The following is a 25122-nucleotide window of genomic DNA, read 5'->3' on the forward strand; positions in this document are numbered from 1 at the left end:
TTGCTTTCCTTCTTGGTGCCTCCCTGTGCACAGTCAAAAAGGAGGAGGTGTTGATCCTACCTGCCTCATGAGGCTGTTGTGAGATTCAGATCCGGAAATGCTGGCAAAGCACCTGGCATATAGGAATGTTTGACAAACAGTAACTCCTGTGGTTATTGGAGTCCCTGGGTGGTGCAGTTAACACACTCGGCTGCTAACTGGAAGGTCAGAGGTTCGAGTCCACCCAGATGCACTGTGGAAGAAAGGCCTGGTGATCTACTGAAAAACGAGCCACTGAAAGTCTTGTGGAGCACAATTCTACCCTGACACACGTGGGGTCGCCATGCGTCTGAGTTGACTCAAGGTGACTGGTTACTGTGGTTATGGATGAGTTTAGTCCTGGATCTGCCTGCTTCTTGCTGTGTGGCCTCAGTTTCCCCATCTGTATGGCCCCTGCTCCCTGGGCTGTCATTTGATTTTACACATGTGGATGTGACTGAGCCAAGGAGTATTCTGGAATGGGTGGCTGGCTTTGGCACACGGTGGGAGGCAAGATCCAGGACGGCACTGTGTGTCCTTAGTGGCTGCAGCAGGCCCTGGCCTCCTTAGAGCCTGGGTTCTGCCTGTGGGGCTGAGTCCCTGGTAGACAAAGACCAGTGAGCATGCCCCACCCAGCCTGGGTACTCAGGCCCAGTGGCCTTTGTCTCCTACTGCACTTCCCTATCATGGAATCCAGGCCTCCTCTCTGGCCAAGGGCTCTCTGTGAGGGGAGCTTGGGGCCTCTCGGGGATACGCATGTAAAATTTACTGGAAGCAGTCCCAGGAAAGAGCCTCAGGGGTTGCCTAGTCCACCCATGTCACAGAAGCAGTGGCTCAGAAAGGGAAGGTGACTCCCTCAGGGCCCCCCAAGCAGGTCAGCCACAGAGACGCCCCTGGAGACCAGGCCTTCAGTCTCCCGGATATGGCTGTGTGCCAGGCTTCCAGGGCATGTGGGGAGGCAGAATGGATAAACTCTGACGTTTCTCATGAAGAGAGCCAGGGATGTGCCCAGACGCCCCTCAGCTGAATTTGCATCCCTTCCGGTCTGGAGGTCTCCCGTTCAGGTTCTGGCTGCTCCTCGGGAGGCACCTATCTCTGATGTGCTCTGAAGCTCATGTATGTCTTGCTGCTCTTGTCCACTTGGGCTCTGGGGAAGACTGACTGCTCTCCCAGGACTCCAGGCTGCATCGTGCCCACCTTAGCTGGGGTGGAAGCTGACCTTCTCTGACTGGAGACCTCTCTGCAGACTGCAGCCCAGCTTTACTGTATCTGCCAGTCCTGCTGGCTTGGCTCGAGCAATGGGGTTTTGAAGTCCCCAGTGCAAGGCCTCTGTTTTCAAAGAGGATGAACAGCACCTTTCTTGGAGGAGAAAACCTAATGGGTCAAAGCTTCTACTCTAGCTCTGGGAGTCAGGAGACCCCCCCCCCCCCACTTACTTTGCTCATTGCTTTTTGAATGGGCCACTCCCGCACTCCACTGCTTATGGCAGACATCACCGGTTGGTTTCGTCTGAGTCCAGATATGGCCTCAGAATCCTCCTCAACACAGTAGTGTAGACCACCACAACCAATTTACAGTTCCCTGGAGGTTCCCTTTTCTCTCTGGCTTGAGGTTCTACCTCTGTCATGTGGGGTGGGAGTGGATGGTTCCTGCTTCTGTGAGCTTGGGCGGAGGCCACAGAGATTTCCATTCCTGGGGATTGGGACAGGGTTGGTGGGTAGGCTCCACGGAGAGGATCACAGAGCTTTGTCCTGTGGGGACGGGTCTCCTTGGCAGTGTCCATTTTCCCAAAGACATGGGTAAGTGGTGAGGAGACCTTGGGGGCTTCTTGAAGAATTGACAGACCTATGTGTGGCTGTCGTGGGGCAGGGAGAATCTGGATGGTTGGAGTATTGTATATGATGACCAATGATACTCCTCTGGACACTGAGACTCCAGCTTCCCATTTTACAGCTGAGGCAGCTGAGGCGCAGGTCTCATGCCTGACTCTCTGCCCAGGGCTCGCTCTTCTGCCCCAGCACATCCTCCCACAGGCGCTTGCTTGCTGTGTGTCAGTCTCCTTTGCAAGATCTGGGACTTCCATGGGGCAGGGCCAAGAGGACAGTCCTCGGCAAGGGAGGTGCTTGCAGATGTGGATGTAAACCCCACTCCTGGGGTCAACCCAGCATTTGTCCCCTCTTGAGCCTGATGATCATTCCCATGGAGTTGCCCGGCCCAGGAATGTTCTAGAAGCCTGGGACTGCTTGGCCTCGGCTGCCTCACCCTCTCACCCAGTGCATAAAGACCTCCCTAGTGTCCCTTTCTATTTTCTCGTCTCTCATAGCTTTGGTGACGGGAATTCACTTCCTCTCAGTCTGTGCCCCCGTTGCAGCAAGGGTCCCCTTTCGGCTTACTTCTGTGGCCTGTGGGTTAGCCACTGTCCCTTTCTAACTGGGCACTTCCTCCTGCAGCCTTGACCGTGTTCTCTGTGAGAAGAGGAGTGTGGAGCCCAGACCTTGCCGCTGTGACTCCCAGGGAGTAGGGGCTTGTGGGAGCCCCTTGGGCAGCGGCCATGCAGTTCCACCTGACAGGCAAGGTGTGGCTGAGTCTGCCTGTGAGTGTGGCCTGGCTGGCTTGAGACCCACCTGGCTTTTCCTGCTGCCAGCATGTTCCGAAGCCCAGTTAATGTTCTTTTTTCCACTTAATTGAATTTTTTTTCGACATTTCTCCCGTCTTTTATGCTTGGTTTGGTTCTCTTCTCGCAGCAGACAGCAAAGCCTCATAGAACCCGTTTCCTACCAGGGCTTTTTGCAGGATTAGTCATTTTTAAATGACTTTAATCTCTGGGTTTTTTTTTTCCTCGTGGTAAAATATATATGACAAAAACATCTGCCAGTTCAGCATTTTTTACGTCTACAATTCAGTTACACCCATTCCATTCACCGTGTTGTGTAACCGGCGGCACTTACCTGTTGCTGAATTTCCTCTCACCATTCACAGGTGTTCAGAGCTTCCTAAAAATGAGTCCCTGTTTCCCCCTGCCTCCCACCTGGTAACCACTAATAAATTTTGGTCTCTCTACATTCGGCAGTATCATATAAGTGGGATCATACAATATTTATCTTTTTCTGATGGGCTTACTTCACTCAGCATAGTGTTTTCAAGGTTCATCGATGTTGTGGCGTATGTCAGGACTTCATCTGGCTTTATGGCTGAGTAGTGCTCCGTTGTACGTATGTACCACGTTTTGTTCCTCTATTCACCTGCCGATGGACATTTGGGTTGTTTCTACCTTTTGGCCGTTGTGACCAGTGATGCAATGAAAGTTGGTTTACAGGCATCTGTTTGTGTTCCTGCTTTCACTTCTTTTGGGTTTAGACCCAGGATTGGGTTTGTGGGTCATGTAGTGTTTCTGTGTTTAACTTTCTGAGGAGCACCAGACGGTTTTCCACAGCAGCTGTGCTATTTTACATTCCCACCAGGAGCAACAGGGGCCCCAGTTTCTGCACAGCCTCGCCAACATCTGTTGTTTCTGTGGCTCTGTTCTGAAAGTGATTTTTCTGCCCATTTTGTTACTTTTCTTTGATTGTACGTATTGTTCCAGGGGGAGGGAGAAGCCGAGGGTCTGGCGGTCCTTACGTCATCTCCCACTTAATTTTCTCCTGGGAAGTCCCCTTCTCCCAAAGGATGGGGCAGTGTAGTGCCCTGGGTGAAAGTGCCAACTCTGGACCAGGCTAACATTTGAATTCTGGCTTTGCTGCCTGCTAGCTATGGTGTGGGCAAGTTACTCAGCCTCTTGGTGCCTCAATTTTCTCATCTGTGATAATTAATAGTAATAATTATAATGCCTGTGATAATAATGGAGCCCTGCTGGCACAGCGGTTAAGCGTTCACTTGCTGACCAAAAGGTCAGCAGTTTCAAATCCACCAGCCTCTCCTTGGAAACCCTATGTGGCAATTCTACTCTGTCCTGTAGGGTCACTATGAGTCATAATCGGCTTGACGGCAACAAATTTGGTTTTATTATGATAATAATAATAATTCTGTTTTAGTCATTTAGTGCTGCTGTACCAAATACGATGAGTGGATGGTTTTAACAAAGAGAAATTTACTCTCTCACAGTCTAGGAGGCTAGAAGTTTGAATTCTGGTTGCCAGCTGCAGGGGAAGGCTTTCTCTGTCGGCTCAGGGGGAAGATCCTTGTCATCAATCTTCTGGGGTCAAGGAGCTTCTCACCGCAGGGACCCTGGGTCCAAAGAATGCACTATTCTCCTGGCTCTTGTTTCTTGGTGGTATTGAGGTCCCCCAGTTTCTTTGCTTGCTTTTCTCTTTTATATCTTAAAAGAGTTTAAGATGAAACCTAATCTTGTAGATTGAGTTCTGCCTCATTAACATAACTGCCTCTAATCCAGCCTCATTAATATCATAGAGACAGGATTTACAACACATAGGAAAATCGCATCAGATGACAAAATGGTGGACAATCACATAACGCTGGGAGTTACAGACTAGCCAAGATGACACACATTTTTGGGGGACACAATTCAATCCATAATGCATACTTGTCTCATTGAACTGTTGTGAAGATTATATAATTTATAAATGTAAATCTCTAAAAGAATGCTTGTCACATAATAAAATCTATGCAAGTCTTTACTTGGAAATTAAGAGGTAACTGATTGAACTGGACATTTCCTGAACCTTCCTTCCTCTGCAGTTCTGGAATGTTCAAGTTGAAGGGAACCTAGAGATTGCCTTCACCCTATTTCTGCACCCCCTCCCTTTCTGCAGAGTTCCCGAATGGTGCAAATAGTTAATGTGCCTGGCTGCTAACTGAAAGGCTGGAGGCTTGGGTCCACCCAGAGGTGTCTTGGAAGAAAGCGCTGGTGATCTATGTCAGAAAAACCAGCCTTTGAGAAGTCCTGTGGAGTTCAGTCCTCCTCGGACACACACGGGTGCTCAGGAGTCAGAGTCCTCCTCGGACACACACGGGTGCTCAGGAGTCAGAGTTGACTCGACCTGGGTTAACTGGTGTCCTCTCTGCCAGAGGGCTTGTGTTTCAGTGTTTGCATATGTATGGTGTCTTAACAGTCAGTGAGAACATCACTGCTGTCAGAAAAGGAAACCTTGTCCCACTGCTGACACCCCACAAACACACCCCAAGCTTTGGCCTCAGCCCATCTCTCCACCTGCTTCCGGGGCACTAAGCTAAGTGTCCCCAAAGCAAAATGCATTTGTAGTGGGCAGGCCAGCAGCAGCCAAGGTGGAATGTTGTCTGAGTGAGATTTTAAGCAGGGCGACCTGAATTTGGGGCTTTGTATGTCAAGATGCCCATTTCCCCTGATTGGGCCTTTTCAGTTTAAGAAGCCTTATTTTTTCATTTCAATTCAGATGATTATAATCTCAGCAGTTGCTCGGGTTTTCACTCCAGAATAATATGCTTTGCCTTAGTTTTGAAACTTGTTTGCAGAAAATTAAGCCGACCTGCCAGCCCTGTGGTGAATCCCGGGTGCTCTGGTGCGGAGTGGGTTAAGACTCTTCCTTCTCAAGGCTGGGGGTGAATGACTGGCATGGGGCCTGGGTGGAGGGTCCCTGCACTACTGGGACAGGCAGTGAGGCCCTGAGCTCCAGGCGCTCTGGCAACACCACGCTGGGATGTCTGGCTCTGTGACTGGCACTTCACTCCCCTCTCCAAGCCTCAGCTTCTTGTCCCCAAAATGGGATGTCTCTGGTAACAACCGGATAGGGTGGCTGTGAGGATTAAAAGAAATTAATTGCGATAATGGAAGCACTTAGCGCAGTGCTGGCACGTGGGACAGGCTCAGTGAATGTAGCTGCTCATATTATTAGCACATGTGTACTAATTAGTTCTAATGGTTATTATTGGCCAAATTGTGCTTTTGTTTAACAGCTTTGTTGAAGTATAATTTACATACCATAAACTCATTTTAAGCATGCAATTCAGTAGTTTTTAGCACGTTTGTGGAGCTGTGCCGCGTCGCCACACTCTGGTTTGAGGACACTTCCTGATCTTAGGAAGACCCCTCTACCTGTTTGCTCACAGCCCCCACTTCCACCACCAGCTACGGGAAGCCACTCACTGCCTTCTGTCTCTGCAAAAAAAACCCAACCAAGCCCATTGCCATCGAGTTGATTCCGACTCACAGCGACCCTACAGGACAGAGTAGAACTGCCCCACAGGGTTTCTAAGGAGCTGCTGGTGGGTTTGAACTGCTGACCTTTTGGTTGTCAGTTGAGCTCTTAACCACTGCGCCACCAGGGCTCCTTCTCTGTAGATGCGCTTTTTATGGACATTTCCCGTCAGTGGAGCACAGTGCTTTCTCGTAGTGATTTCTCTCACTCACTCCTCAGAAGCCCCTTGAAGCTGGCTCCCTTTTTCAGATGCGCCAGTTGAGTCTGGGCGGTTCAGGGGAGTGCTTGTGGGGTGGATGAATAAATGGAGGAGTGGGCTTTGGTGCAGCATTTGGGGACAGATGATGCCAGCAGAAATACCTGTTGGGCCATTTCCTGTAAGGTTCAGTCTTAGGGGCAAGGCTAGGTCCTTGTTTCACTCACTGAGGTGCTGAGGGCGTCTGAACCCCGCAAACTGATGAGTTCACCCCAGGTTCTCCACTCACGGGCCCTGTGAGCTCCTGGGCTTCCCTGGGCCTTGGTTGGCACCCCCTGAACTGTAAACAGTCGGCTGCTCCCCATTGTCCTCATTGGGGAGGACTCAGAGGAAGTGAGGACTGTGGCTGCAATGAAGGTCTGGCGTGCGGGCAGCAGCCCGTATGTCGGTTCTTCACTGGGATGGGGTGGTCCCGTTCCACCATCTGAGCCACGGAAGCTTGTCTGGACCTTTGTTGTGGCTACAGGGCCCGAGTGTGGACAGTCCTGCTGTTGGTGCTGTCATTTCTAGGGGCAGGCCACTCAGGCTGTGCCTCAGATTCCTCGTCGGTGCTCTGGCAGCGGCCCTGGTTCCCACCTGACAGGTGTTGTGAGGAAGCACTTATCAGGGTGTCCAGCCCACAGTCTGGGCTCAGTGGCAGCCTGAGGGAGTGTGAGCTAAAAAGTTAAAATAATAAAAACCCAGTTGAGCCTGGCTGGGGCCGGGGGCCGAGCAGGTCCCCCAGCTGCCCCAGCTCCAGCCATCTCCTCCCTTGGGTCCCTTTTGTCTGCGCCCCACAGAGCCAGCTGGCAAGAGCTGGGAATTAGCAGCCAGGGGCTCTGGGGTCCTCCTGCTGAGTCTAATCCAAGGAGCTGGCAGCGGCTGCGTCCTCCCCACCCGAAGGGCCCCCGTAATGTGACACCCCCAGGGGATCAGGTGCCCTGGCTGTAGGAGGGAGTTCTGGGAGACGCCCCGTGCTGGGCTTCAGGGGTGAGGAGGCATCTGGAAGGGGCAGGACTCGGAGCCGGAGCCCAGGAGAGCAGCATCCATCCAGAATGAGTTTTGCCAACTTGCTGGCTGGGGCAGGCAGGTCTTCACAGGTAGGGGCTGAGGGCCTGGGTAGGCACCGGCGTTGCCGTGGGCCTGGGACCAGGCTTAGAGCCAGCAACAAGAGACCCCTCAAGGTCGTCCGGGGTCAGTCCTTGCTCTCCCTTTAAGCCTTGGAGTTAGGCTGGGACAGCAGAGGCAGCTGCTGAGTGCCTCAGGACTTGGGAACCTGGGTAGGTGCTGTGCCTCTCAGGCTGTGTGTGTGAGTGTGTACGAGAGTGAGTGTGTGTGTATATGAGTGTTAATGAGTGTGTGTGGGTGTGCGTGTGAGTGTGTGTAAGTTTGTGTCAGTGAGCACATGTATGAGTGTTCTTGCGTGTGTGAGCGTGTGTGTCAGTGTCTGTATGAGAGTCAGTGTGTGTGTGATAGTACGTGTGTGCATGTGTGTTTAAGTTGTGTGAATGAAGCTTGAGTGGAAGTGATAGTGTGTGAATGAGTGAGCACGTGTGAGTAGATTGCACTGAGATTGTGACTGTGTGTGGGTGTGGTGGTGTGTGACTGTGTAAGTGTGCATGCGTGTGACTATGTGTGTGACCATGTGTGAGTGTGATGGTGTGTGTGTATGTGACTGTGAGTGTGCGTGACTGTGACTGTGTGCGTGTGACCATGTGTGAGTGTGTGTGACTCTGTGTGACTCTGCATGGTGTGAGTTGTGGAGTGACGTGAAAGGTGTTTGTATGTAAGTTTTAAATCCACCCGATGCGAAACTCAAGCTGGGGAACTCACTTCCTGCCTGGGCTCCTCCCACCGCTGTGACGCGGAGAACTTTGCTGGCTTGTTTGCTATGTCCTGTGTACCTTTCGTTTCCCAGTGAGGGCCAGCACTTGGGTTTGTGTGGTTTTCTCTGAGGCTGACCTGCCAGCGGGGATGGGGGTGGCCCTATCCCCGGGGAGGGTGGGACGTGCCAGGAGTCTGAGAGGAGGGCCTTGCTCCCCTGCCACAAGGATCTAAGGCACTCCGGCTCTGAGCTGTGCGTTGGCCTATGTCGTGGCCCACTCTCCAATCTGCGACACCATCAGGCCATCCCCCAGGGTCCTGGGTGGACTTGGAGTGAGTCCAGCGGTGCAGTGGGAACAAAGAAAACCAGACCCCTGTGCATGGTTTGGGCTGGGAGACCCATAGTCCCCTTGCCTACTTCTCCTGCCTCTGGCATCCAATGTCTTATGCCCAGGGAAGTCACACCTCGTATGTCCCTGTGTTTCTGAAGTAGTAGCTTCCAGCTTCATCTGTACCCCCATCCCCAAAGAGTGTGATACAGCCAAATTCATTAAAGTACATTTTAGTTATTTACTTATTTTTGCCAATTGTTGCCTGTTGCCCTTAGGACCAGTGGGATTTTCTGCCAGGATTAGGAGCTGGAGGGAAAGTCAGCCCCACATCTTGACCAGGTGATGGGACTTGTCCTCCTTTTGGCCTGTGGTCTTTGAGGTCATTTCTGGTGACTTTGTCTGGGCTGACCCTCCTCTCCCAATCCCTCTCTCATCAGCGATGTGGCAGAATGCCGTACCTCCTCGTGGGGGAATCCTGCATCTGAGAAGCCCAAGGGCAGGTGGTGCTTAGGGATAAGGCATTTCCTCACCATGTCCTCCACAGACTGGAAGGCCCTCGTGTCCACTGGCTTCCGGCCCTCTGGATGTGCCCTCCCCCCTGCCTCCTGCAGCAGTTGGCCAGCTGCACAGCCTCCGCCTGAGCGCTGTTGAGACACCAGCTCCATCCTTTTTCTGTGTGGCCCTGGGAATTGCCTCTAATCTCCTCTCTGCCTCCCCCTGCAGATGGTGATGACGACCCACAACTCTCCTGGGTGGCCTCGTCTCCCTCCAGCAAGGATGTTGCATCACCCACGCAGATGATCGGCGATGGGTGTGACCTGGGCCTCGGTGAGGAGGAAGGGGGCACGGGCCTGCCATACCCTTGCCAGTTCTGCGACAAGTCCTTCATCCGCCTGAGCTACTTGAAGAGGCACGAGCAGATCCACAGTGACAAGCTGCCATTCAAGTGCACCTTCTGCAGCCGCCTCTTCAAACACAAGAGGAGCCGCGACCGGCACATCAAGCTGCACACGGGTGACAAGAAGTACCACTGCCACGAGTGCGAGGCGGCCTTCTCCCGCAGCGACCACCTCAAGATCCACCTGAAGACTCACAGCTCCAGCAAGCCCTTCAAGTGCACCATCTGCAAGCGCGGCTTCTCCTCCACCAGCTCGCTGCAGAGCCACATGCAGGCCCACAAGAAGAACAAGGAGCACCTGGCCAAGTCAGAGAAGGAGACCAAGAAGGACGACTTCATGTGCGACTACTGTGAGGACACCTTCAGCCAGACCGAGGAGCTGGAGAAGCACGTGCTCACGCGCCACCCCCAGCTGTCCGAGAAGGCGGACCTGCAGTGCATCCACTGCCCTGAGGTCTTCGTTGACGAGAACACGCTGCTCACCCACATCCACCAAGCCCACGCCAACAAGAAACACAAGTGCCCCATGTGCCCCGAGCAGTTTTCCTCAGTGGAGGAGGTCTACTGCCACCTGGACAGCCACCGGCAGCCAGACTCCAGCAACCACAGCATCAGCCCTGACCCTGTGCTGGGCAGTGTGGCCTCCATGAGCAGCGCCACACCTGACTCCAGTGCCTCTGTGGAGCGTGGCTCCACCCCAGACTCCACCTTGAAGCCACTGCGGGGGCAGAAGAAGATGCGCGATGAGGGGCAGGGCTGGTCCAAGGTTGTCTACAGCTGCCCCTATTGTTCTAAGCGGGACTTCAACAGCCTGGCTGTGCTGGAAATCCACCTGAAGACCATCCATGCTGATAAGCCCCAGCAGAGCCACACGTGTCAGATCTGCCTGGACTCCATGCCTACCCTCTACAACCTCAATGAGCATGTGCGCAAGCTGCACAAGAACCACGCCTACCCCGTGATACAGTTCGGCAACATCTCCGCGTTCCACTGCAACTACTGCCCCGAGATGTTTGCTGACATCAACAGCCTGCAGGAGCACATCCGCGTCTCCCACTGCGGCCCCAACGCCCACCCGCCCGATGGCAACAATGCCTTCTTCTGCAGCCAGTGCTCCATGGGCTTCCTTACCGAGTCCTCCCTCACGGAGCACATCCAGCAGGCCCACTGCAGCGTCGGCGGCACCAAGCTCGAGTCGCCGGTCGTGCAGCCTTCACAGTCCTTCATGGAGGTCTATTCCTGCCCCTACTGCACCAACTCGCCCATCTTCGGCTCCATCCTGAAGCTCACCAAGCACATCAAAGAAAACCACAAGAATATTCCACTGGCCCACAGCAAGAAGTCCAAGACGGAGCAGAGCCCGGTCTCGTCCGACGTGGAGGTGTCTTCCCCGAAGCGGCAGAGGCTCTCGGTGAGTGCCAACTCCATCTCCAACAGCGAGTATCCCTGCAACCAGTGTGACCTCAAGTTCTCCAATTTTGAGAGCTTCCAGACCCACCTGAAGCTGCACCTGGAGCTGCTCCTGAGGAAGCAGGCGTGCCCCCAGTGCAAAGAGGACTTTGACTCCCAGGAGTCCCTCCTGCAGCACCTGACGGTGCATTATACAACCACATCCACCCACTACGTGTGTGAGAGCTGTGACAAGCAGTTCTCTTCAGTGGATGACCTGCAGAAGCACCTGCTGGACATGCACACCTTCGTGCTGTACCACTGCACCTTGTGCCAGGAGGTCTTCGACTCCAAGGTGTCCATCCAGGTGCACCTGGCGGTGAAGCACAGCAATGAGAAGAAGATGTACCGCTGCACGGCCTGCAACTGGGACTTCCGCAAGGAGGCCGACCTGCAGGTGCACGTCAAGCACAGCCACCTGGGCAACCCGGCCAAGGCCCACAAGTGCATCTTCTGCGGGGAGACCTTCAGCACTGAGGTGGAACTGCAGTGCCATATCACCACACACAGCAAGAAGTACAACTGCAAGTTCTGTAGCAAGGCCTTCCATGCCATCATCCTGCTGGAGAAGCACCTGCGGGAGAAGCACTGTGTGTTTGATGCGGCCACCGAGAATGGCACGGCCAACGGGGTGCCCCCTGCCGCCCCCAAGAAGGCCGAGCCAGCTGACCTACAGGGCATGCTGCTTAAGAACCCTGAGGCGCCCAACAGCCACGAGGCCAGCGAGGATGATGTGGACGCGTCAGAGCCCATGTACGGCTGTGACATCTGTGGGGCGGCCTACACCATGGAGGTGCTGCTGCAGAACCACCGGCTCCGAGACCACAACATCCGGCCGGGCGAGGACGACGGCTCCCGCAAGAAGGCCGAGTTCATCAAGGGCAGCCACAAGTGCAACATTTGCTCGCGGACTTTCTTCTCGGAGAACGGTCTCCGGGAGCACCTGCAGACGCACCGGGGCCCTGCCAAGCACTACATGTGCCCGATCTGTGGCGAGCGCTTCCCCTCATTGCTGACACTCACGGAGCACAAGGTGACCCACAGCAAGAGCCTGGACACGGGCACCTGCCGCATCTGCAAGATGCCCCTGCAGAGCGAGGAGGATTTCATCGAGCACTGCCAGATGCACCCCGATCTGCGCAACTCACTCACAGGCTTCCGCTGCGTGGTCTGCATGCAGACAGTCACCTCCACGCTCGAGCTCAAGATCCACGGCACCTTCCACATGCAGAAGCTGGCGGGCAGCTCAGCTGCATCCTCCCCCAACGGCCAGGGGCTGCAGAAGCTCTACCAGTGTGCCCTGTGCCTCAAGGAGTGCCGCAGCAAGCAGGACCTGGTGAAGCTGGACGTCAACGGGCTGCCCTACGGCCTCTGCGCCAGCTGCATGGCCCGCAGTGCCAACGGACAGGTGGGTGGCCCGGCCCCACCCGAGCCCGCAGACCGGCCCTGCGCTGGCCTCCGCTGCCCTGAGTGCAGCGTCAAGTTTGAGAGTGCTGAGGACCTGGAGAGCCACATGCAGGGCGACCACCGCGACCTCACCCCAGAGGCCAGTGGGCCCCGGAAAGGTGCCCAGACTTCGCCAGTGCCCCGGGTAAGTTCCTGCTGGAAACTGCTCCCTGCTCCCTGGGGCTCTGCCAATCCCAGAGGAGCCTCAGACCTTGAACTCCATGTTTCCTGAGGGTGTTCTTTCAGTGCATGGGAAAGCAGCCCTGCCGTGCGTGGTCACACACACCTGCTCTGTAGCAGAGTCCCGAGTCTGGACCCAGGGTCGTTATTCCTTCCCAATGTGGGACATCTCTTACATTACCTGTCTCTCTGGGCCCCAGTTGTGAGTGTTCATCTGTGAAAGGGGTGTACTAATTGTGGTGACTTCATGAATGAATGCAGGAAGGGCCCAGCGCAGTGGCTGACACTCATAAATAGTGACTGTCATCTCTGCTCTGGATGTGAGGTAGACCTGTTTGCCTTGGGCAGGTGACTTAGCCTCTCCGGGCTTTTGACCCAGGTTCCTTTGACAGTTCAAGTAGATAATTTACAAGTAAAGGGCTTAGAGCATGGCGGCACTGCGTAAGGGCCTGGTCACACTGTCGTAGCTACCAGCTAATACATCATCAGCAGCATCATCGTTATTGCCAGTGCAGTTGCTGGTGTGTGGAAGGGCCCTGGAAATGGTTCCATTTACTGTTATTATTGATTGATTGGTTCATTATTCATTCATCATGTTTGTTCATTATGTTTGGGGGTGCCTGGGGAGCCAAGGAGAAGCAGATATGGACCCTGCCTTGGGGTTCCCAAGAACCAAGGGGATCCCCGGGTCTCTAAGCACTGGGCTTCAATGAGGTGGGGTGGTCCAGGCTATGGGGTGGGCCCACAGAGGCCCTAGGTACAGGACTGACAGGCACCAGGATGGTGGGCCTAGAACCTGTGCAGGGCCCCCCTGGTGTGGCCCTTGGCTGTCAGACAGGCCTGGGGATTCCCATCAAGTCTGTGCTGTTTCCAGACGGAGGAGGTGCCAAGCGGATCTTGAGAGCGTCTTTCCCCGAGGGCCGATGCTGCTGGCACCACTGGCGGGAGGCAGAATTTGGGGAAGGGCCGCCTGCCACAGGTGCTTGTGGGAATACAGGGGTGTTTGCTGAGGGTGTTTGGCCTCGGAATCAGAGCCTGGAGCTCTGGGATTTGGAGAGGGAGGTGGAGTAAGAGGGAGAGAAAGAGATGGAGAGAGCAGAGGGAGAGCCCTTAGTGAAGGGGCTTCTGCCCAGGCCTGTGTTCCAGATGGGTATGCTGAGGCCCAGCATGCAGGAGGAGGGAGACACTTCAGAGGACGGAGCCATGTGTCCCGCTGGGGCCCAAGGCCACTCCCCAAAGACCCATCAGGAGCAGAAGGCACCCTCTCAAGGTCTCGCAGCTGACCCTAAACAAAGGTCCCGTGGGACGCCCTTCAGAGGTCCTGAGCATGGGTGCTGGTCCCTGCTGCCCAGCTCTGTCCCCTCAGCTGCAGCTCTCTGGCTGGCCAGGGCAGTGTGAATGGGCCCAGGGAGCATTTGGGCCTGGAGTCAGATGGCTTGGGTCAAAATCTCAGCTCTTCCAGCACCCAGCTGTGAGTGGACCTCTGGGCCTCTGTCCTGATCTGCAAAGCTGAGAGGGTAACGGAGACAGTGCTGGTTCCTTCGTCCAGGCTGCCGTCCTGAGAGGCACTGGGGCTATTCTGGTTTTTTATTTATTTTTGTTTCATTTTTTTTTTTTTCCCTTCTACCCCATTTTCCCCTTCCACCCCCATTCTGGTTTTTTAGTCAGCTTCTGCTCTGATTGGTTGGTGCCTGTGCCTTTTCAGTTAAATATTGTGACTGTTTCCCGCGCTGATAGCAGTGTTTTGCTCTGAGAATTAAATGAGTAATACGAGCTCTGGACACGTGGTGAAGATTGCTTGTTATTTTTTCCATTTGTAACAAGGACTCACGCTTATTGAGGGGTAATGATGTGCCCAGTACTTCGTGCCTACTAAGTCCTTAAACACTGAGTCCACTCCGACTCACAGCGACCACCACATATGTGTGTCAGAGTACATCTGTGCTTTCAATGGCTGTGATCTTTTGGAAGTAGATCACCAGGCCTTTCTTCCAAGAAGCCTCTGGGTGGACTCGAACCTCCAACCTTGCAGTTAGCTGCTGAGGCTGGTAACCATTTTCAACACCCAGGGTGACTAGACTGGGTCCCTGCACCCCAGTCTCCTGCCTAGGAGCACCCTAGCCCCATCCTCCCTTTTAAGCAGTGCCCACCACTGCACTGGGGTTCCAGCAGTACGATGCTACTTCCAGGGCCCAAAGTTTGGGGCTATTTGGGCCTCCCCCTCCAATCCCTGATTGATTCGGCGTTACTGTGGGTACCACTTCTTAAAGCACCTGGGGTCCCTGGGTGGTGCAAAGAGTTAAAGCACTCAGCTGCTAACTGAAAGGTCGGAGGTTCGAGTCCACCCCAAGGTGCCTGTAAGAAAGGCCTGGTGGCCTACTTCTGGAAAATCAGCCCTATGGTGCACAGTTCTACCCTTACGCACTTGGAACCAGCACCAGGCATCAGAGTCGACTCAATGGTAACTGGTTTTCTTAAAGCCCCTGTTGTTAGGTGCCTTAGAGTTGATTTCTGACTCACAGCAGCCCCATGTGACAGAGTAGAACTTCCGCATAGGCAGGGTCAACTGACCCAATAAGCAAGGTAAGCACAGGCTTACTTGTGTTTACTAATCTGCAGTGAACAATTTCGCCTGTTTGATTAATGAAACCCGTGTGAAACTGTTCACTGCAAATTAGTGAGTAAGCACAAGTAAGCCTGTGCTCACCTTACTTACTGGGTCATCTGTCCTGTCTGGGATTGTAAATCTGAAAAGAGGCTTTGGTCCTGTAGGAAGGGCTCTGAGGTTGGGAGAGACAGACGTCGGCCATACGTAGAAGCAGAATCTGTGATGTGGTGAAAAAAGTGTGAAACTGTTCACTGCAGATGATGTGGTAAGCAAGGTAAGCACCCTACAGGGTTTTCTAAGCTGTAATCTTTACAGGGGCAGGTCGCCGGATCTTTCTCCCATGGAGCCGCTAGGTGGGTTTGAACCTCCAGTCTCTCAGTTAGCAGCCGAGCACTTAACCCATTGCACCACCAGGGCTCCTTCTTAAAGCCCCTGCTGTTCTTGTATCATCTCCATGGCAACAACCCAGGAGCTGTGCAGTGTACCTGTTTTGGAGACCCAGGCTAAGAAAGGTGAAGCCATGTGCCCAGGGATGCACAGCTGTGTGTAGCATTGCAGGGCTTCGAACCTGAGGGGGGCTTGTTTTCTGGGGGCCAGCAGGCCTCCCTCTCCCTGCCCCAGGCCTCATGAGAGAGGGTGTGAGCTGGAAGTTACATCTGTCTGCCTTGAGGCCCAGGCAGATGGTCCATCACTGAAAGGAGCTAGACAAAGCCCAGGTAGCTCCCTGCACGGCTGTGGGGCCCTGCCCCCTGCCTGGGCACACCCTGGGGCAGGGGTCCAGCTGTGTGCTAACCCATCCCCTCCTCCCCCAGGACTCAGTCATGGAACAGCAGACTCTGGGGGCTACACAGGGGCTTGGGGCTGGCAGCCTGGGACCTTCGGGAGAGTATCCATAGCAACCAGCTCTCAGAGGATGGGGCTCCCGTGGGGCTGTGGCTGCTGTCGGCTGGAGCGTGAAGCATCGAGGTTTCCACCTTGCCCTCTTTCTATGGGTGATAACAGCCTTGCCCCAAGTGGAGGCCAAACTCAACCCGCCATCATCTCATGGGAGCCTCCAGGTGCTTTCCTGTGCCAGGTGGGCAGACTGGGTGCTCTGACACCCATTTTACAGCTGGACAAACAGACATTCTGCAAGGGGGCTCATACTGGTCACACCAGCTTCCTGCTGCCTAGACTGGGGCTGTCAAGGAGGCCTGGATCATCACGGCCAGCACCACAGCACAGACGGTGGCTCTGGGTCACCTGCCTGCCAGCTGTGTCAGTGATTCCACCTCTGGAAACTTCACAGGGTGACTGTGAGTCTTCTGTGAGGTCCAGTGAAGGGTGCCTGGCACATAGTAGGTGCTCGGTAAATGTTCGTAGTGATCAGGATTGCAGAAACGCCACAGTTAAGTCTGCTGTCTCCACCTTTTGCCTTCCCTGCCCTCCTCTCCTGTCTCTGTGTGTCCTGGGCCTCTATCTGAGGTTGCTCGGAGCCTCGTGGGGAGACAGTCCCTGTCACAGGCCCTAGAGCTCAGCTTTCGGGTTCCTGAGCTCAGGCAAGCTGCCTATGGCTGAGGAGATTCTTTGGATGCTGAGTTCTGTTTTTCTGTAACTATGTCTCTTAGTGGGGGCTGAAGCTCAAGGAGGGCCACCCAGGGGCAGGGGAAGCCAACTGAAAGTGGGTGTCAGGGTGAGGGCTGGGGGCCCTGAGGGAGGTGCAGGAGGTAGACGGGGGAGGTGAGGGGAGAATGAGTGAGCCCTCCCTGCTCCCCACTGGGCTCCTGTCCCACCCACCTGCAGGGCCAGACAGCCCTGGGGCTCCAGCACCTTGGCCAAGGCTGGAAGAGGCATCTTGTATGGGGTGCCTGGGTCTGTCCATGCTGCTTGGGCATCTGTCAGTATGTTGCCGGGTGGCGGGCATGGGCTTCAGGGCTTCAGTGAGAGCTGAGAACAGGTGTGCTCCTGGGCATGAGTTTGGCTGTATAAGCCTGAGTGAGTCTGTGAGGAGTCTGTGAGGACGTCTGTGAGTGCACACAACTTGTGGGCAGACTGCAGGGGCATCGGTGAGGGTGTGTGTGTTGATGGTGAGTGGGGCTGAGGGTTCGTGTGAGAGCACGTGTGTGCGTGCATATCCGTGTGGGCCTCATGTGTGCGTCCATGCTGTGCACACCAGCTCATGTGCTTTAGTATGAGTGAGTGAGCACCCATGCCTTTCCTGGCAGTCTGCCTCTGCCCCTCCCTGGGGACTGTTTCCCTGCCAGGAAGCCCTCCTTATCTGGCAGCTGATGGCCACCAAGGGTGACCCCATCGCAGAGGGTGCTGGTGGCAACTGACAGGAACCAAGGGTGACCCCGTGGCAGAGGGGTGCTGGTATAGCTGACAGCCACCAAGAGTGAACCCATGGTAGAGGGGTACTGGGGGCAACTGAGGACTACCAAGGGTGACCCCATGGCAGAGGGTGCTGGGGGCAGCTGACAGCTACCAAGGGTGACCCCATGGCAGAGGGGTGCTGGGGCAGCTGACACCCACCAAGACTGAACCCATGGCAGAGGGGTGCTGGGGGCAACTGATGACTACCAAGGGTGACCCCATGGCAGAGGGGCACTGCAGGCAGCTTAGAGCCACCAAGAGTGACCCCATGGCAGGAGGTGCTGGGGCAGCTGACAGCCACCAAGGGTGACCCCATGGCAGAGGGGTGCTGGAGGACCCTCTCTTCCTGCATGGGGAGTTCACTTCCCTGGTCTGCTTCCAGGAGGAACAAGCTAGACCACGTCAGTCATGGGCTGTGCCCCACTGCTGGCCTGGGCCACTGTGGCTGTGGCCTCCCACCCCACAGATCCATGGGGAGCAAGTGGTCTTTCCCCTGCAGCCCTGGCCATAGCTCACAGCACCCCCACCTTCCACCCACCCTGTAGGGACTGGTAGGCCTTGTCCTGCAGGCCTTTGGGGGCTTCCTCAGGATCAGGCCTGGGGCGTGCCTCTTTCATTCGTTCATTCATTCTTTTATTCAAACATCAAAGGCTCTTAGGCCTTCTGCGTGGAGTGCGTGTGTGTGTATGACTGTATCTGTGAGTGCGTGTGTGTGAGTTCATGAGTGTGTGTGTATGTGTGAGTTCATGAGTGTGTGTAGGTGTGAGTTGTGAGTGTTTTTATGAGTGCGTGCAAGTGTATGTGAGTGGTGTGTAAGTGTGAGTTATGAGTGTGAGTGTATGCAAGTGTGTGTGTGTGTGTGTGTGTGAGAGAGAGAGAGTGAAAAGCACATGCATGAGAGCAGGAACCCTCTTGATGAGCACAGACCTGGAGCTGAGCTGGGATGGCAGCTGCAGGATCGCATCCCCTCAGAAGACATCTCCTGTCTGCTGTGACGGTGGACTCTCTTCTCCTGTCCTCCATGCCCACCCCCTCTACACTCACCCGTTCTTGCAGGGGTGTTTCCGTGCTGAGCACCTGCTTCTTGGCCTACTGGGCCTGCGTTCAGGACACTCCGAAACTCTTAGCCCCCCAAACATTAGGGAAAGGCCCCCTGGTCTCATTTGAGTGGGTCCCAGAGCCTGAGCAGGAACCCTGCCTTTTCCCAGCATCAGCTTTTCTGGTTGTTTCTTCATTCATTCCATTCATTTGTTCAACAACAAAAGAATAATGATAAATAATTATTAGCTCAGCAATAATGCTAACGATACTACAAGTTAGATAATTGTTAGGTTCTCACCCTGGGCCAGGCCCTCTGTGAGGTGATGGGGATCCAGGCCCTCTAGCTCATCTTTGGTTTTCTTTGTCTCTCTGCCCTAATAGAGTGCTTTGCATGTATTGTTTTTATAACTTTGCTTGTTTCCATCTTTGCTCACACATTATTTTGCAGCTTTGCTCAAATGCTTCCCTAGTAGTTACTATCTAGTGGCCCTGTGACCCCAGAGGTAGACAAAACACATTTCCGGCTCCCTGGGTTCAGTGGTCAACCAGCTAGGACAAAAACATGCTAATTAACTAGGTGCTTTTAGCATAACACAGGGGCTGGGGAGGCTCTGAACTCCTTCTGGGTGGTAAGAGAAGGCTTCTCAGAACAGGTGACATTCGAACTGAGCCCTGAAGGACAGAGAGGGCATTCCAGGTAGAGGAAACAGTATAGGCAAAGGCCTGGAGGTGAAAGACCAGGAACTTCAGGAGAACTGCAGGTGACAATGGGGTCCCAGTGGGCATTTGTATAGCTAAGCCCTGGCTTAGCTGGCTCGTTCTGGGTGCGTAGTCGAGCATTGGGCTTGGTCACTCAGCTAAGAAATCCAAATTCTTCTTCCCTTTTCCAGAGGCCAAGGGAGGCCCTATCACCCCAGAAGCCAAAGTTGCCTAAAAAAGCTTTGATATTTTGAACCCAGATATCACCCCCTTAAAAGAAACCCACAGCCCCCAAACAAAACAAGACAAAACAAAAACAAACAAAAAAACCCACAGCCAGAGTCCTTCCCCTAAACAGGCAGCAACGCCTCTGTCCACAGGATTTGGAGTCTTAACTACCTATCCCGCTTATATTTTCAGGGAGTGAGAGCCACTCTTTGGAATTGGTCTTTCAAAAGCTTTAAAGCTCCTGCTAGTCTCCATTGCTCTGCCCTCCTGCTCCCCTGCCCAAAGGCAGCTGGGAATTACTCCCAGTATGTGGAACCTACTGTGGGATCACCTGGCCCATGTGTGCTGAGGGCAGATGAACACCTGTTCAGCCTCATGGTTCTTAGGGTGGGCGAATGGATGAAAGGATGAATGGATGGTGGATGGGTAGATAGGTGGATGGACAGATGGATGGGTGGATGGGTAGGTGGGTGGGTGGGTGTGTGGATGGAGGTATGGGTGGGTGGGTGGATGGATGGGTGGATGGATGGATAGGTGGTAGATAGATGAGTGGGTGGGTAGATGGGTAGATTGGTGGGTGGGTAGACAGATGCATGGGTAGATGGATGAAGGGGCAGAAGGATGGATAGGTAGATGGGTGGATGGGTAGATGTGTGGGTGGATGATAGACACGTGGATGGACGTCTTAGGATGGGACAGTTTCCCCAGACCTAGCAGAGTAGCATCTCCCATGTACCTGGTGCCCCTTCCCCTAGGCTGTTAGAGCTGGATTCAGAGGGAGGTGGGAAGGAAATGGCTGGTGAGACCTGGGAGGGGGCAGAATCATTCTGGGAAATTTTGACCTAGTCCCATCAGGAATTTTTGCTTTCTGCGCTTCTCTACCTTCTAACTCTCTAACTCCTTTATTTTATTTTATTTTTTGATTTTCAAACAGAAAAAGACATACCAGTGCATCAAGTGCCAGATGACGTTTGAGAATGAGAGAGAGATCCAAATCCATGTTGCCAACCACATGATTGGTAAGAGACCATTTCCTCCGGCCACACTGGAGCTACTTGTTGGGGTTGAAATCTGCGGTTCCAGCCACATTTCACCAGCTTATAGGGGAAAGGAAGGAGTCACTGCTGCTGTTTCTGAGATAAATGGGACTAAAAATGTCAGAGCCCGAGCGCTTTCTCCGCCTGAGCCTTCTTGTCGCAGCTCCTCCCACATTACAGTCAAACTTTTGACAATCTCTTCCATTTCCGAGTGTAAATTTCCCCCCATTTCTGAAAAGAAATCGTTTCCAGTTGTCAAGCACTCAGTGGCAATTATGCTTCAATTTTGTATGTTATGACATTGAATAGATTTAACTGCTCACATTTCCCCACTAAATGCGGTGAATTCCTCAGGCACATTGTCAAAACAGAATGGTTACAGTTATTTCAGTACTTCTCCCATTCCTCTTCAGGTGGTATTGTACTTTGGAAAATTCAGCCTTTCTAGAAGGGAATCTTTCAAAGTCTCCAGGTCTTACCTTTTGTGGATGGATGTGTCTCCTTGGCAGATGGAGGTGCCCTCACCCTATGGCACAGAAGTTCTAAGGGCAGAGGGTAGGGTGGGCTTGGCTGTTAGGGCCTTGGAAAGTTTCTGGTATTTTGGTACTGTGGGCCTTTGGTGGAGCTAGGATTACCTTCTGTGAGACTCTTTAGTTTGAGCAGTGAGATTTCAATCATGTGTCGATCATCCTGACCCTTACTTCATTTTCTTCTTCCTCTATTTACAGTCTTAACAACAGCCATGCCAACAGTAATGTTTACAAAACCCTTTATTGTCTACATTCATAGAAATTCATGTCAATTTACAGCTCAGTGAGTTCTCATGAGTCAGACACGTCTGTGTAACCAACACCCTGATGGAGAAGCAGACCTTTGTCAGCATTCCTGAAGCCTCCTTTTATCCCCTTTCCAGACCCTTCCTGCCCACGAAGTCAACCCCATCCTGATGTCCAATAGTGTAGGTTGGTTTTACCTGTTTTGTACTTTATACAGATGGAATCATGCAGTGTCTGCTCATTGGATCCAGCATCTTTCACTCATTCACTCATGGCCTATAGTTGAGATTGTTCCTTCTCATTGGTGTGTAATACTCCATTGTGTGAACATGCCAGCGGTTGTCTCTTCTACACTTGGCAGGCATTTGGGTTGTTTCCATTTTGGACTCATTTCAAATAGTGCTGCTGAGAACCTTCTTGTACACATCTTTTGGTGGACATATGAATGGGATTTTAATGGGAATATTCCTGGGAGTGAAATTGCTGGGGCACAGGATGTCTCCATGTTCAGCTTTAGTCATTGGCTGTTGTTGTTAACTGCCGTCCCATCTACCCTGACTCAACAGAACAAAACGTTGCGCGGTCCTATGCATCCTCACCATTGCCAGCATGTTTGAGCCCACTATTGCAGTTATTGTGACAACCTGTCTCACCGAGGGTCTGCCTTGCTCTCCTTGGCCCTCTTTACCAAACATAACATCCTCCTCTAGAGAGTTATCTGTCCTCATGACACGCCCAAAGCAGGCAAGTTGGGCAGTGTTCTGCTGTGATCCATAAGGTTTTCATTGGCTCAATTTTGGAAGATCTCCAGGCCTTTCTTCCTAGACTGTGTTAGTTTGGAAGAGCCACTGAAACCTGTCCATCATAGGTGACCCTGCTGGTATCTGAAATACTGGTGGCATAGCTCCTGACATCATAGCAACTCACAAGCCACCACAGTGTGGCAGCCTGACAAGATGGGTGGTGGTCAGCTGTAGACACTGACAGATAGTTTTCCAAAGCGGTTGTGCCAAATGATGCTTCGACGAGCAGTGTGTAAGGGTTTTGGTTGCTCTCGTCTTTGCCATCGTCAACATTTTACGTCAGATGACTGATCGCAAAGGCCCCTCTTTAGAGAAGATGCGCTCAGGTCCCCATCTAGCTGCAGTAACACCTTGCTCAGTGGGTTTGGGTGTCCATTGTCCCAGCTCCCCCCTTCTTCTGGACATTCTCCACCACCCTGTCCCCTGCAGGTGCTGACCCCAATCATGTGAGTGGTGGGTCCACCCAGCTGGGCAGGGAGAAGAGGAGCCTGGAGGGGCAGGTGGGGCCTTGGGAGTTCAACATGATGGGGAAGCTGGTGGCTTTTTAATTTCTTCAGTCTGAAAGCCCCCTGCTGAAGTATAAGAAGGAAAGACTCCCTGTCAGTCCCTGGCTCTTGCGAGTGCTTTCAAGGGAGTGTCAAGGTGGGGAAGATGAAGATGTCTAAAAATGTTTGCTTTTGTAGCAGGTGTTAATGTGTGCCCCTGTTTGTAAGCATGAAGGGTGAGAGCCTGGCTAATTGGACCATGGTGATTTCAAAGGTTTTTTTTCTTTTTTCTTTTTTTTTCCCTCTCCCTTCCTTTCCTCTTCTACCTTGCCTTTTGTGCAGAGCCTGGGAGCTGCGTGTCCTCAGGTGGAGGGTCAGGGGGTTGCTCTTAACTAGAGTTGCGGAAGCTATGGGTGGAGAGCTTGGTGGGCATCTGGGCTGTGGGGGCAGCTGAGGCTCGGGCTTCTGTGGCAGGTGTTCTGACTGGTGGCTGGACAGGGCCCCTCATCCACGCCTGCTCTGCAGTGCTGTGAGCTGGCTGGGTGCCCAGGACATGTGGGCATTGGAGTCCTGGGGAGCAGGCAGCAAGGAGCTTTGGACTCCAAGGCTGAGATTTTTATTCAATTGCAGACATCTTCCTGGGTGGGCCCTTGGTGATTGGCCACGGGGCATGGGCTTGGGGTGCCTGTGTCCTATACCTCTAGCCTGCCCTCCTGCAGTCACCTGCTTGCCCTCCGAGGCCTCATGAATGCGATCTATCAAGGAGCACTGATTAAACACCTACTGCATGCAGAGAGCTGTGGTGGTCTTGGATGGAGGGGCAAGGGAACATGGCCCCTGCCCTCAGAGAGCCTTCAGCATTCCCTAGGGGACATGTCAGTGCACACACCATGCCGTGATAGAAGTTTACATTCCCTAAGGATGCTAACTGCTTCTGTTTACTGAGCCCCTACTGCAGGCCAGGTGCTGGACGTAGGAGCTTTCTCCATCTTACAGATGAGGAGCCCAAGGCTTACAGGGGTTAAATGACTTATCCAAGTTCTCATAGTCAGGAGCTAGTAGAGCCAGCATCTGGACAAAAGGCAGGCTCTCTCCATTGGGTTTGAAGCTCCTGCTTAAGCTTGTGGTTGGAAAGATCCCTGCAGTCAGCGGTTCCCTGTCCATGGGGGAGCCAGATGGGTGTCCAGGTGAAGTTCATGCTTCTAGAACAGGGACCACTGGGTTCAGATAGGTCCACCAAAGAGGCTCAGGCATTAAAGAAGGAAGAGCTGTCTCTGTGGCAGAACCAGTCCTGGTGGACAGAACAGACTTGACAAGGAAAGCAGTGTCTGGAGAACAAGGCCTCTCCATGGGTTCAGTGGCTGGGAAAGAGGAGGTGGCCTTTGAAGGATGTTTTGTGGTTAGGCTGAGAAGTGAGGGAGTACTGTCTGGGGAGGGCTGTGGGGCAGGCAAAGCTCAGAGTCTAGAGCAGAAGAGGTGAGTTTGGGGAGCTGAGAGGAGCTTGGCCTGGTCCAAATCTGGGGGCCTCCTGGTAGATTTTCCCCGCAGATGTTTTATTTGGCACAACTGGCAAAGCTCAACAGCAGCTGCTTCCTTTAGGCGGGGCATGTGTGCCCAGCATCACAGTGCCCACCAGTCCTGGTATTATAGGGGCTGCTTTTGCTTATTTGTGTCCTCAGCCTGGTGCCTGTGGGCACCAGAGTGTGTGTCATTGGGCCTAAACAGTAGGGAGCCATTGAAGGTTTTGGAGCAGGGGTGGCCTGGACAGAGCATAGTGCTTTGGCGAGATTAATCTGGCCGCTGTGTTGAGGGGGAACAAGATGGGAAGAGAATGGAGACCTTGTTTCTGGTTCAGGGGTGAGGGGACGGAGCCAGGAGAGAAAAGGGAGTTGATGTAAGTCACATTTGGCTTGTGCTGTGTGGCTTCCTGGCCCTGGTGGCTTGCGAAGGTGGCAGGAGGATGGTGGGGCATGTGAGTGGAAGGAGGCATGAGATCCTGGTTTGGGGCTGGCTCTGCAGTCCCAGTAAAAACCGTTGGGCCCAGTATCCCTGCGGACAGCTTCCCTGGCTAAGTGGCCTGAGCCCAGAGTGGCCGCCCTGGAGCTGGCAAGGGTAAGCTTTCCTTAGTGGTACCTGGGGACCCAGCTGCTAGAACTGGCACTGTTCAGTTTGGCAACCTTCTCATAAACTTGGGGCGTTGAGGGTCTGAGGCAGGCCTCCCCAGGGGCCCAGGCTGCCGGAGACTTCCCCTGGGGCACAGTAAACTGGCCTTTATATAGCTGGGGCGGGGGGGATGGTGGTGGTGGGGCCTCTGTGTGGCTTTGCAGCCTGGAGACCCTGGGAGTTGGGATGACTTAGGGACACATCTCCTTGGAAACATTTTCCCAGCACCCCCCTGCTTCTCCCAGGGTGGGAGTGATTGGATCTGATAGAAAGGAAAAGGTCTTCTTAAACCCTTTCAGCTGTGGGGTCTCTTTTGAAATCTGCCCTGACCATAGAGAATGAGGTGGCCCCCTTCTCTGGGCCTCCCCCAGCTTTTGAAATGGTTTTAGGCAGCCCCTTGCCCAGCAGGCACATCAA

The 25122-nt window shown here is 53.6% G+C and overlaps 1 protein-coding gene across 1 annotated transcript in view; it reads left to right on the top strand.

Moving 5' to 3' along the window:
- Positions 1-24778, top strand: part of ZNF423 (zinc finger protein 423) — a 258501-nt gene extending 233723 nt beyond the window's left edge. The window contains exons 4-5 of the mRNA XM_049864864.1: positions 9264-12478; positions 20376-24778. Of these exons, the coding sequence (XP_049720821.1) occupies positions 9264-12478; positions 20376-20777 (3617 nt within the window). The 3' untranslated portion in view covers positions 20778-24778. The remainder of the gene's footprint in view (positions 1-9263; positions 12479-20375) is intronic.
- The last annotated feature ends 344 nt before the right edge of the window (positions 24779-25122 follow it).

Source organism: Elephas maximus, chromosome 21 (assembly GCF_024166365.1).
Source record: "Elephas maximus indicus isolate mEleMax1 chromosome 21, mEleMax1 primary haplotype, whole genome shotgun sequence".
NCBI lineage: Eukaryota > Metazoa > Chordata > Mammalia > Proboscidea > Elephantidae > Elephas > Elephas maximus.